The sequence below is a fragment of the Alexandromys fortis genome, unplaced genomic scaffold (genome assembly GCF_014885135.2).
Source record: "Alexandromys fortis isolate MF-2015 unplaced genomic scaffold, M_Fortis_MF-2015_v1.1 scaffold_104, whole genome shotgun sequence".
In the NCBI taxonomy this organism is placed as follows: domain Eukaryota; kingdom Metazoa; phylum Chordata; class Mammalia; order Rodentia; family Cricetidae; genus Alexandromys; species Alexandromys fortis.
Window position 1 is genome coordinate 631,192 of NW_026068000.1, and position 12,827 is coordinate 644,018.

Sequence of the window (12,827 nt, forward strand, 5' to 3'; positions counted from 1 at the left end):
AAAAAATAATAATAATAATAATAATACAGATGACAGGGTGGCAAAGAATGACAGCGAGTAGCAATGATGACACTATGACCAGTATGAGGTTATTATTTTGTTCTTTCTAATATAATATCCAAATTGTTTGCATTATAAGTGGATATTTTCTAGATTCCATAAAATATCCCACTATTATTCTCAAAGTTACAGTTTGTTTAAAGAAGATCACTAATATTTTTGTTGTTGTTGTTTGTTTTGTCTTTTTACTTCTGTCTTTAAAGCAATAGCAAATAATAGGTATAATTTTGGAAGATATAGTACACACTAAATATTTTATTTAAAAACCATTCACACACACTCATTTTGTGTTCGTCATATGGCTTATTTGAAAACTAAATATTGAAGTTGACCAAATAATATTAAGATAGCTAGTGTTAATACCAGAAATGAAATTCTCTTTTAAAAACCAATTTCAACCAGTCTATCTCATGTGACTTAAGTAATTGAGAAGGTGCCTTCCATATTTTGCACATGTTATATATTATAAAGTAATCTGTCCTCTGTGAGTTTCCACAATGCCCCTTTGTCCTATTTTAATGTGTAATCAAGAGGTCAAATGTGGAAGAATAACTTCATCAATATATCTTTCAATTTTGATATTTCTGCATGATTTCCTTTTAGAATGCAGGATAACCTTTGGAGATCTAGTATTTGTTTTCCACGCACTGATTTCTTGACTGACATTACCCGAATCACAGAACCACCTGCTTGAGTTTCCTCATCTGAAAACCAGAGATAAGAAGAATTTCCTGCTGCTACCATTAGGATCAAAGAGTGAATAGTTCCAAGCTTTGATAACAAAGGAATCATCTGTGGCACTGAAACATCACAAAGTCAAAGCTTAGTAGATCAGGCCTGCAGAGCAATGCCCTTTGTTGTCAAAACAATCTATCCCCAAAGCTGCAACTGTTTCTCAAAGACAATTCTTTTCAGATGTCAGACTGAAGTCATTATTCCTGTTCTGTTGCTGTGAAACTTGCTCTCATTGTCTTAAACTTTAAAATCAGGAATAGAAACAGGAAGATAAATGAGATCCATGGTGTCTGTTAGAAAAATAATTGTGCATGTGTTTCCCTAAGACCTTCCTCTGTCCCAACAATCAGTATCTATGCCAGTCTCTATATTCAGCTGCGCAGCTGATAGAGTCTTTAACATTCACCGACATTTTAATGTTTGTGAAATGTACGGTCAACTTGCATGGTTCCTCGTCTTATGGTATTAGGCTTAAGCATTGGTAATGATGGCAACATGGAACAGAAACAAAATCAGTAATACGTGCTGAGGCTCTTGTATACAAGATCACTCACAAAGGGATTATTAGATGCACGCTGCTATTAGACGTGCAATGACAAATCCTATTTGCGCCCTCCCATCCCATTGACGGTACTGCTTGTACTGTCCTGTCTATCCCCCTCTTCATTATTGTAGCTCTTTTAGTGTGTCTGTAATTACACAGGCGACTGTCTGAACTTTCCAAGCTGTGTACAATTAATTTGTACCTCTGGTTACTAACACAGTCTTGTTCTTTTTCCAAATTTAACAAACAACCATTCGAGGTTGTAGCAGGCCTCACACTTTTCTTTTATTGCAAATACTTTAACGCTCAACCTTCTGTCCTCAGAGAAGTATATATACACAGATAATAACCTATGCACCATCTATTTTTCAGAAAGTCAACAGAAAGTCCTAAATGCAATATAAATATAAGATGTAATTAAATAACGCACATTCAATTTGAATGTGTGTGAGTAGGCTTACACATAAAAAATTTGAGAAAATAAGTAGCTAGCGCTTAAATGTAGAATGTGACTTATATATGGACTCCAAATGCAAATGATGCAGATAAAAGACACCGGGAACATCAGCTCTGCTACTCGTAGTGGGAACTGAAATAGCAAATACATGAAACAAAATCCTCTGTTGATTCAGTGAAGACTGCATGCCTGGAAAATACATTGTATGTATTAAAACCATACAGAGTCTTTTATTTATGTGGTAATGGAATGGGGTGCTAGACAAAGCAAACTCCCAAAGCCAGTTTGTTCAAATCACATGAATATTTATCAGGTATTTCTGAAGCCGGAAAATAAAACAGCACTTTGCTCTGTGGTCCTGTCCTTTGGACTGACAAGCACCTGGCTTCTGGCACAGTCCTTTACTGATTGTAGGCAGTGTCATGCAATAATTGTGAAACCGTACAACTGCATATATTCCTCTAAGATGACCCCTAGAAAACAATAAGAGCACCCCAATAGTGAGTTCCATGGGAGACAGTATATAATGGTCACAAGCTTTTCTTTTTCTTTTATTTCCCTCGTGAAGAACTCTTACCCTAAGTATCGCCATTCCTGTGTACCATTTTGTGTAACATGACATCCTTGTTAAATCACTTAGTGTTTCCTTGTCATGCACTCAGAACTTGTTTGTAAATGTGAACTATCACGGACTTCTCGCGGGAGTTTTGAACATAATCACCTCACCAATCTCATAATTAAAAGTATTGGGATTACTGATTTAATAGAAAGCTGCATGTGTTACCTTAACAGTAGTGATCTCCCCACCTTATTCTGGGAATGCAAAACCAAGAGAACAGCTGCATATAGCTATGACCTAGTATTTTCCATTTGCATTTCATTTTATTTTATTTTAGTTATATTTAATTAAGCTTGTAGAGATAGGCTGCCCCGGAACTCCCTATGTAGAACAGGATGGCCTTTAAGTCAAAGAGATCCACCTGCCTCTGCCTCCAGCTGTTGGAGTGAAAGGTGTGTACCACCAGACCCACCCTTATAACATATTTAAAGAAAGAAAGATGCTGATGATTATTACTGTAGTTTTAATTGGAATATGCCTGGTGAATAAGAATCTAATAAATTTGTTTGTGTAAATGTTTCCTTCTGTATTTTCTCATATACAATTTCTTTCAAGACATAACTCATTTTAATATTGTTGTTTACTACTTATTGTGAACTAATAATCACTTCATATAGCCTAAACAAAAACCTGATGAAAATATTTCTAGAAATAATTGTCCCAGCATGTATCTCATGTTTTAGATTTTTTTTTTTTTGGTAATAGTATGTATTTGAGGTACACAACATGTTGCTGTTGTATGCATGCTGCGGCTTCATGCCATTTTTCCCTTCTTTTTTCATCTTATTCCCTTTAGTAATCTAGTTCTCTAGATTCAAGCTTGTACCTTTAATGATAGCATCTCTTTAATTTTAGGATTGGACAATATTCTATTATATCTATAATATTTTAACTATGTGTCTCTCAATAGACATTTAGGCTACATCTATAGTGTATATGTATACCATTAACATGGAAATGGACATGCCTTTACAAAGCGTGAATTTTACTTACATTCAATATAGATATGAAAACTAAAGTTCTGGTTTGCAATATGATTTCACTTTCATGTGTGAAAGTTTAATAACCTATTCATAAAATCTATGCCTTGTCTTTTTTTCCATCAACTGTATACAAGAGTTCTTTTGTGTCCTCATTTTCTCAAGTACTTTTTTCTTTCCATCATCTTGACAGATATGACATAATAGTTCACTATGATTATAACTTACATTTCCCTAATGGTTAATGACTTTCATATGTTTAATACATCTTTTGTGTGTTTGAATATTTAAATATGTTCTACTAGAGGCATTCTTCCTCACTGTTATATCAGGTTTATGCTTCCATACATTTCAAATATTTTCTATCCTGATAAAATTATCTAATTTTACATACTGTCTTGTCTTTTCACAATACCACTTAACATCATATCAATAATATTAAGTTCTGTTTAAATTTCCTGCTCTTGTTTTCTGTTTAAGTCTTTATGTTGAGTTCTATTAGTGTGTTAATATTGGTTCTTTTATTACATACCTGAAAGATTTTCATAATGATAAACAGATTGATATGTTCTATTATGAATGAATAAAATAAATTTTATATCTTGAACTTTACCCATTTTCTTTTGTGCTCTGTGGTTGATGGGGAAATGACTCTTTCTGAGAATTGAGCTACATTTGATGGTGGTTAGTTACATTGTTATGATCAATGTTCAAGGTTTCATATATGTATAGAATATCTATGGTTTAGGGTCTGGGCTACTTTGCCCAACTTCTTTCTGCCTTTTATATATGTCTTTCATCATATCTCATTCATACTGAATGTTGAAGTTCAGAGGTTAGTACACCATGAAACCCATTCAAAGCCCTGCTTAGCACATTGAAGTGAGCTTACTCTAAAATGGAATAGCTCTGCAACATGGTTTCATTCATCCTTACCTGTGCGATTTCAATCAAATAGAATGTAGAAAAAAAAAGATTTTCTCATAATGTTTGGTTACTAAGAGTATAAGTGTGTACCTGAATGTGCAGATTAAAGGGCAAATGGATAAATAATGCACAAGTGTCTTAAAACTATAACCACTGGTACAAGTCACATGTATAGTCTTATAACTATAACCACTGGTACAAGTCACAGCTATAAGTTCTGGTGCTGAAATTCTTAGAAATTGTATACAGTTCCTCGAGTAAAAGTACAAAAATTGTAGCTGAAAATTATATTAATAATAACCAATATTTAGGATCACTTTTTATCTGAACATTTCTGAATAATTTATGAAACAAATTTTATCTTAACAGGAGCCATGGAGTTAGATACTCTGGATACTTCCTTTCTCTGAATGAGGACCTTACACAATAAGGATTGCTATGATTTGCTCAAAGTCATAAAGTTTTTATTTTCAAATTAAGTGTTTAATCAGAACATTTCCTAATAATAATAAGACAATATCATTGTTGTGATATATAAAGTTAAGAACATTAAATTCTTTAATTTTTGTTTGTTTGTTTGATCAATATGTGGCTGAATTAAAAAGCATGGAAGTGACTAATTTTAAAAGTAGAAAAAGACAAGATCTCCTGAGTAAATTGGGAGCATGGGACCTTGGGGGAGGGTTGAAGGGGAGAAGAGAGGCAAGGAGAGGAACAGAGAAAAATGTAGAGCTCAATAAAAATTAATGAAAAAAAAATGATGAATGGAATTCCTGTAGTTAAATGTTTGATCAGTTCTAGCATTGTTTTTATAAGGCATTTGCCCAAACTTAGTAACCATTTTCATGTTCTTTACTGGATTTTCCTTACTCAAGTGGTGGCCACTTGTGATTAGAGATGAGTTAAAGGTTCCTATTAATTTCTAGAGTGGCACTGAGAAAAACAAATATTTCATGAAAAGAAACACCAAGTAGTATGAGATATTTGCTAATTGAGCTGCTATGCGTGGTCACTGCATTGATATCTGTGTTTGTGCCTTTAATTAATCAGATCTTTGGAAAAGTACTATGCAGGTTTTTTTTTGTTTTTTATCTTATTTTATATTTTATTGATTTTTATTAAGCTCTACATTTTTCTCTGTTCCCCTCCCTGCTTGACCCTTCCCCTTCAACCTTTCCCCATGGTCCCCATGCTCCCAATTTACTCAGGAGATCTTGTATTTTTCTAATTCCCATGTAGATTGATCTATGTATGTCTCAGGGTCCTCACTGTTGTCTAAGTTCTCTGGGATTGTGGTTTCTAGGCTGGGTTTTTTGTTTGTTTTATGTTTTAAAACCACTTATGAGTAAGTACATGTGCTTTATGTTTTAAAACCACTTATGGGTGAGTACATCTGAGAATTGTGTTTCTGGCTCTGGGTTACCTAACTCAAAATGATGTTTTATAGCTATGCTATGAACATAGTCAGGCACAGGTCTTTCTATTACTGGGTCTTGAGGAAGGTTGTTTCCTCATTTTCTGAGAGATCGCCACACTGACATCCAAAGGGGTTGTACCAGCTTGCACTCCCACCAGCAATCCACTATCCATATCAGTTACAAATGAATTTAAATTTTCCAAAAGTGCAAAGTAAGAAAACATTTACTGGTTTTAATGTTTATTTGTTATTATTTGACATTGTTGTACTGGCATATTTTGTATTTTGATCTGGTCTATCCCTCATTTCCTTCACTCCCATTCCCTTTCTACACCCCCTTACAGGTTCAGATCATGAGAGTCACAGTATCTCAGTGTTATGAGCCCTTCACTGCCCTTTTTAGAGAGTGATTTTAGTAAAACTAAATAGACTGTACTGTGTTTTGTCAAAGGAAATTCTTTAACACAATCTGAGCAGGAATTGTGGACTCCAATCATGCAGCTCCATAACTGAAGATTTTGGCTGGAGCTTACTATAAAAATTGGATTGCTCTGGGCACCTGGGAGCACCAAATCTCTTTCCAACCCTAAGATGGCTCCCTTAATTAAGATGTGTGCTTCCCTGCTCCCCTATCCGACCTTCCTTTATCCCAAACATCCCGTTTCCCAAGTTCCCCCCAACCTCCCCTTCTCACTTTTCTCTCCCCATCTCCCCTTACCTCCCCCCCCCAAGATCCCATTTTTTGCCCGGCAATCTTGTCTACTTCCCATAATCAGGAGGATAGCTATATGTTTTTCTTTGGGATCACCTTCTTATTTAGCTTCTTTAGGAAATCAAATTATAGACTCACTGACCTTTATTTATCTCTAGAAACCAATTATGAGTGAGTACATCCCATGTTCATCTTTTTGGGTCTGGGTTACCTCACTCAGGATAGTGTTTTCTATTTCCATTCATTTGTATGCAAAATTCGAGAAGTCATTGTTTTTTACCGCTGAGTAGTATTCTAATGTGTATAAATTCCACACTTTCTTCATCCATTCTTCCATTGAAGGACATCTAGGTTGTTTCCAGGTTCTGGCTATTACAAATAATGCTGCTATGAACATAGTTGAACAAATGCCCCTGTCATATGATCGGGCATCTCTTGGGTATATTCCCAAGAGTGGCATTGCTGGGTCCATGGGTAGGTTGATCGCGAATTTCCTGAGAAACCGCCACACTGCTTTCCAAAGTGGTTGCACAAGTTTGCATTCCCACCAGCAATGGATGAGGGTACCCCTTTCTCCACAACCTCTCCAGCAAAGGCTATCATTGGTGTTTTTGATTTTAGCCATTCTGACAGGTGTAAGATGATATCTCAAAGTTGTTTTGATTTGCATTTCCCTGATCGCTAAGGAGGTTGAGCATAACCTTAAGTGTCTTTTAGCCATTTGAATTTCTTCTGTTAGTTCCTGGGGCAGCTGAGGTCAGAGAACCTGAAATGACCCTATCCTATAGCCATACTGATGAATATCTTGCATATCACCATAGAACCTTCATCTGGAGATGGATGGAGATAGAGACAGAGACCCACACTGGAGCACCGGACTGAGCTCCCAATGTCCCAAGGAGGAGCAGAAGGAGGGAAAATATGAGCAAAGAAGTCAGGACCACGAGGGGTGCACCCACCCACGGAGACAGTGGGGCTGATCTATTGGGAGCTCACCAAGGCCAGCTGGACTGCGACTGTATAAGCATGGGATAAAACCGGACTCTCTGAATATGGCGGACAATGAGGGCTGCTGAGAAGCCAAGGACAATGCCACTGGGTTTTGATCCTACTTCATGTTCTGGCTTTGTGGGAGCCTAGCCAGTTTGGATGTCCACCTTCCTAGACCAGGATGGAGCGGGGAGGACTTTGGACTTTCCACAGGGCAGGGAACCCTGACTGCCCCTCAGAGACGGGGAGAGGAGTGGGGGGGGGGGGAGAGGAGAGGGAGGAGGGGGGAAAAGGGAGACGGGGAGGGAAATGGGAGGCGGGAAAAAATTTTTTTCAATAAAAAATTATATTTAAAAAAATTTAAAAAAATGTAGCTTGAAAAAAAAATTGGATTGCTTGTATCACCTGGAATACCTGAAGGAACTCACATGTGAAGACAGGCATAGATTTTCTTTTCAAAGCACAAACAAGTCATTTTTTACAAATTAGGATCAAGAGTAGTTCCCAAAACTCCATTTAACATTCTAGACTTCTACTCTCTCGTGTGTTGTTTATTCAAGCTAGGTAAAGTTAGTTTCCTGAGTGTTTTATTCATGTTACAAACTGCCGAGTCCTAATATGTTCCATTGTAAGTTTTATTTTATAAGTTCATCTGAACCTGGTAAACTGATCTAAGTACCATTTTATGCTGTAACTATGAAATGGGTATCTGCAGCTTGCTTAACTTTATTTGCCCAGTAAAGAGTAACCACTTCTCATCAAATAAAACATCGCATTACTTGAAATTTTGTATCTTAGAAGTTCTATTTCTTAAGCTGTCACTAATGCTCACTTTCCCTGGAGAAGTACAAGTAAGGAGTCAAAAATTTTAATATTCAGTGATGTTTTATTTATTTGAAGTAAAGGGTTTCACTCTGTACCCAAGGCTGGACTTGAATTCATCATTCTTCCTCTGGCTACTGAATGCTGATATTATAGGCCTGCACCACACCTACCTGAATATTTAATTTCTGCTTAACTGCATTTGCATGCTCTTGAGTTTGTGTTATTCTCAATTATCTGCTCTGTGGTCCATCTTCTGAAATTTGAATGGCAGTCATGACAATTATAACCTGTAAAGTCTTCTTCATTGCTTCTTTACCCTTTAGATATTTTCTTTGCAAATTTTATAAGTTAAGTATAACTAACTCTGAAGTTCTATGGATGACTAGCAATGTGAAAAAAAGATAAAGTGATTTTCAGACTGCTGAACCAGGATGTAAATCATCTGCAATCATGAAGGACATCTTTATTTTTCTAAATCAAGCCCTTAAGAATGATATTCAATAATAGGCGAATCACTCTATTCTTCATTTACAAATGAATTAGCACAACAAAGCTGCTTAATGGAAGCATTGACTATGCTCTTATTAATACATTAATCCTTATTTGTGCTGTGGGACTTACTTTAGCAAATAGCTTCCTACAAGAAAACTCCTTTCATTATTTTTTTAAATATAGAAACAATGACTCTATATTTAGAGTCTAAGGTGACTTGATGTGTGCACCTTAGGCTACAGAAAGACCTGTGTGAGAAGAGTTATGAAGTATTCGCTTTAGTTAATAGGCTTATGAATGTTATTTCATGAGGTTCTCATCAGTAGGAAGATCATGTGTGATACTGAATTTTTATATATAAGCAACATTTAATTACTTTTATCTTAGGTCTCCATTGGGCAACTTCTGAGAATGTTTAAAATGTCTATAGTTTTCAATTCAGAGTACCCCCCCAAAATAGATAATGTTTTGTTAGTTCTTTGGATATGTGTTTGTGTGTGTGTGTGATTTTTTTTGTTTTTTTCATTCTTTCTGTTTTTTGTTTGTTTGTTTGAAAAATGACAAATTTGGAAGAGAAGCCAAACATCTGATATACATCTATTTTGGCCATTTTACCCTAATAAATCATTTGATTGTATAATATCTCTTTTGGTACTTTAAACATGAAAATAAAACACTCTAAGAAAAATTATCCAACTTTTTTTGTATATGAATGAATTTAGTGGATGGATTTGAAATAATCTTCAAATTAAAGAAGAAAACATTGTCAGTTTTGTGATTTGGTCAACTCTGAGTTTCTTCCTAAATGATATGGCAGGACAGTCAAACTGCCTTGCTAGCCACTGATTTTCTTTCCTGAGTATCATGGGTCTCTGTGGACATCCATATAGATATGGAACCAAGCAGGAATTCACACATTCAATGCATCTTGAGTCATTGTCTTTCTTTCACTCAATAATTATGTGTTTAGGAGCAGTGTGAAGAAGCAGCGAGAACGACCCCCGGACGGACCCGAGCCGCGCACCGCTGCAGCCCCGCGTTCAGCGCCGACGTTTCCCCCCCGCCGCCGCCATGCCCAAAAGAAAGGCTGAAGGGGATACTAAAGGAGATAAAGCCAAGGTGAAGGACGAGCCACAGAGAAGATCGGCAAGGTTGTCTGCTAAACCTGCTCCTCCAAAGCCAGAGCCCAAGCCTAAAAAGGCCCCCGCAAAGAAGGGAGAGAAGGTACCCAAGGGGAAGAAGGGGAAGGCCGATGCTGGTAAGGATGCCAATAATCCTGCAGAGAATGGAGACGCCAAAACAGACCAGGCACAAAAAGCTGAAGGTGCTGGAGACGCCAAGTGAAATGTGTGCGTTTTTGATAACTGTGTACTTCTGGTGACTGTACAGTTTGAAATACTATTTTTTATCAAGTTTTATAAAAATGCAGAATTTTGTTTTACTTTTTTTTTTTTAAGCTATGTTGTTAGCACACAGAACACTTCATTGTTTTGGGTGGGGAGGAACATGTGTCCCTAGCACTGTCTCCCAAGCTGGATGAATGATGGTTCATGATGGAAAACATCTTTCCCTGATAATTTTGAAGACTCCTCTTGGCTCCCAGGAGAGACCCCCTGGGGACATGTTGACATGTGTGGCCACCATGGCACAATATGCCTTGTGTGGGAAAACTCAGTTCATTTTTATATCCTCCTCCCCTGTACCATCAACATAGACTTAACTCCCTTAAGACCAGAGACCTGTTGGAACCTGATCCCCAAAATTGGTTTTGCCAGTCTGTTGGGCAATCCGGACTTTGCAGTGATACCATTGAGTGTCCTCAAAAGCGCAGCGGTTCCTTTTATAGAAGATTGTGGATCTGCACATTGATAATTCTGCCATTTTCATTTCATTTCCTGAAAGTCAGGGTCGGCTTGTGAAGAGTTGTGAAACAACATCCTCGATGTGAAATGTCAGCCCTCACTCTAAACTCCTCCCCCTTTGCAGAGCATCCAATGGAGACTCACTGGGGTTTTATGTCAGCCCTCACTCTAAACTCCTCCCCCTTTCAGAGCATCCAATGGAGACTCACCGGGTTTTATAGTGGCTTTCTGATTTTGGTAGTCGATACAAGAAGGGAGTTTGGAAGTTCTTGTATACTGTTACTGATTGTCTGCCCATGTTCTGCCTGGAAAACCATGATTGTTTATGGAAAGTGTCTTTAATAAAGCTGGATACAGTTTGGCTTGGAAAAAAAAATAATTATGTGTTTAAATTAAAATATCATTCCATCATTTTCCCAGATCTTTCTCCCTCCATACCCTTCCCTCATACTCCCTTCCTTATTTTATTAGTATTTTTATGCATAAACACATAAATAACATTGTTGAATCAATTTAGGTTTTTCTTTTTTTTTTTTTTTTTTTTTGTATGCACATGATTTCAGGGCTGACTACTTGGTATTGCCTAACCAAGGAGGAGAAGGTGCTCATCACCAGGGAAGATTAGCTCTCCTTTCTCATCTTTCTTCAACTACCTATAGTTCTGTGTCTAGGGGTGGGGGCCTTCATATTTCTCCATCAAAGCATCAGCACGTTTACAGGTGTTGTCATCATTTGTCTCATGTTTAGGTAGCCATGTTTTGGTACCATGACATTAGCTTCCCTCACATTTTAGGAGACACAATTTCACAGCAGACTTCCTGTCCCTCTAGCTCTTATCTTGCTATGATCTTCCTCAGTTGTTCTTTGTGCAATGGCTGCAGGAATTGGGTTGCCTTTTTTTTTTTTCTAAACTAATATGGTGGGTTATCATGTTACCCAAAACTATCCCACCATGGATGACAGGGGTCTTTTTAGAAGAATGCCCTTACCCTGGGTCTTACCAGTTCCCAGCATTTACCCAATGGCAAGACTCTCTCGTACCATCTCCCACTCATATTTACAAAACCCAAAACTGATTTTTCAAATCCTCTGAGTATTTATCACACTAAGGAAATCAGGAATCCAGAAAGGCAAAGCCTAGCACACAGATACGCTGAAATCATTGGTTTAGTGTAACAACACTTTAAACCAGAGAAGCAAGGAGTCCTGAATTTGGTATGGAGAATTAGGTATAATATACCATTTCTAGAATGCCTCCATTTATCTATTTCCTATTAGTAAAATGCAGATTAATAGTAATAAATATGACATTTATTGTTTTATAATGTACTGTAGATAAAAGTAAGCCATTAAATCTAGTTTTCCAAGTCTAAAATATTGCCAAAAATGGCAAAAACATAGTATTTGGCCACAAATTTAGTGAGGAAGTTGTAATGGTTTTACACTTATATGTAGAATTTTAAGAATATGGTTAATTGTTGATTGGTATAATTTTTATATTTTGGTACCTAATATATGGGTATTAATCTATAAATTGTAATAATTCAAATATTTTATGAGTCTATGTACTATAAAGCATTTCTATCTGGAAATATAACATATGCCATGCTAATTTTCAGATGTTGATGAATTCTGTTGTGATTATTAAAATTCAAATTTATTTAAAAGCATTAATGAAGGTATTATAGCATTCTTCATTATGCAATTTTAAAGTTAAAGGACATTAAATTAAATTACATTAAATTTAAAACATGTCAAGCTTTGAGCTAAACTTATCTGGAGAATTCTTTACACTTAGATTTGTTGCTCTTGCAAATAATAAAGAAGGCAAAGTAAAAAAAACTTGAGAAAAGCTATAAATTTACAAAGTGAAATTAAACATTTTAAATATCAAATAATTTTGAAAGGAGGGATAACAAGGTAAATTATAAGTACTGGGAAGAGAAACTTACCAAAATGATGAAGGAAGTTTTAGCTCACTCATCTTCTGCTGATTTTCCAGTTGATTGGCCACCTGGGCAGATCTTTTACCATTCTGTAGGCTGTTGTTTTGGCCTTTTGTATTGTTTTCAATAGCAGCAAACTATATTTCAGTGAATGAGCATTGAATTTCACATGCAATGATAGGTTTTTCCAATCAAAGCCAAGAGGTGCTTCAGGCTTCTTTGGTAATGCTATGTTGCTCATCAGGTAGAGTACATGGCTAG

General features: G+C 36.4%; 1 protein-coding gene across 1 annotated transcript; it reads left to right on the forward strand.

Moving 5' to 3' along the window:
* Nucleotides 1-9,732: 9,732 nt before the first annotated feature.
* On the forward strand, nucleotides 9,733-10,999 carry LOC126512769 (non-histone chromosomal protein HMG-17). Its single transcript, XM_050160715.1, has one exon. The coding sequence runs from the start codon at nucleotides 9,830-9,832 to the stop codon at nucleotides 10,100-10,102; it is 273 nt and encodes a 90-aa protein (XP_050016672.1). The 5' UTR covers nucleotides 9,733-9,829; the 3' UTR covers nucleotides 10,103-10,999.
* Nucleotides 11,000-12,827: the final 1,828 nt, after the last annotated feature.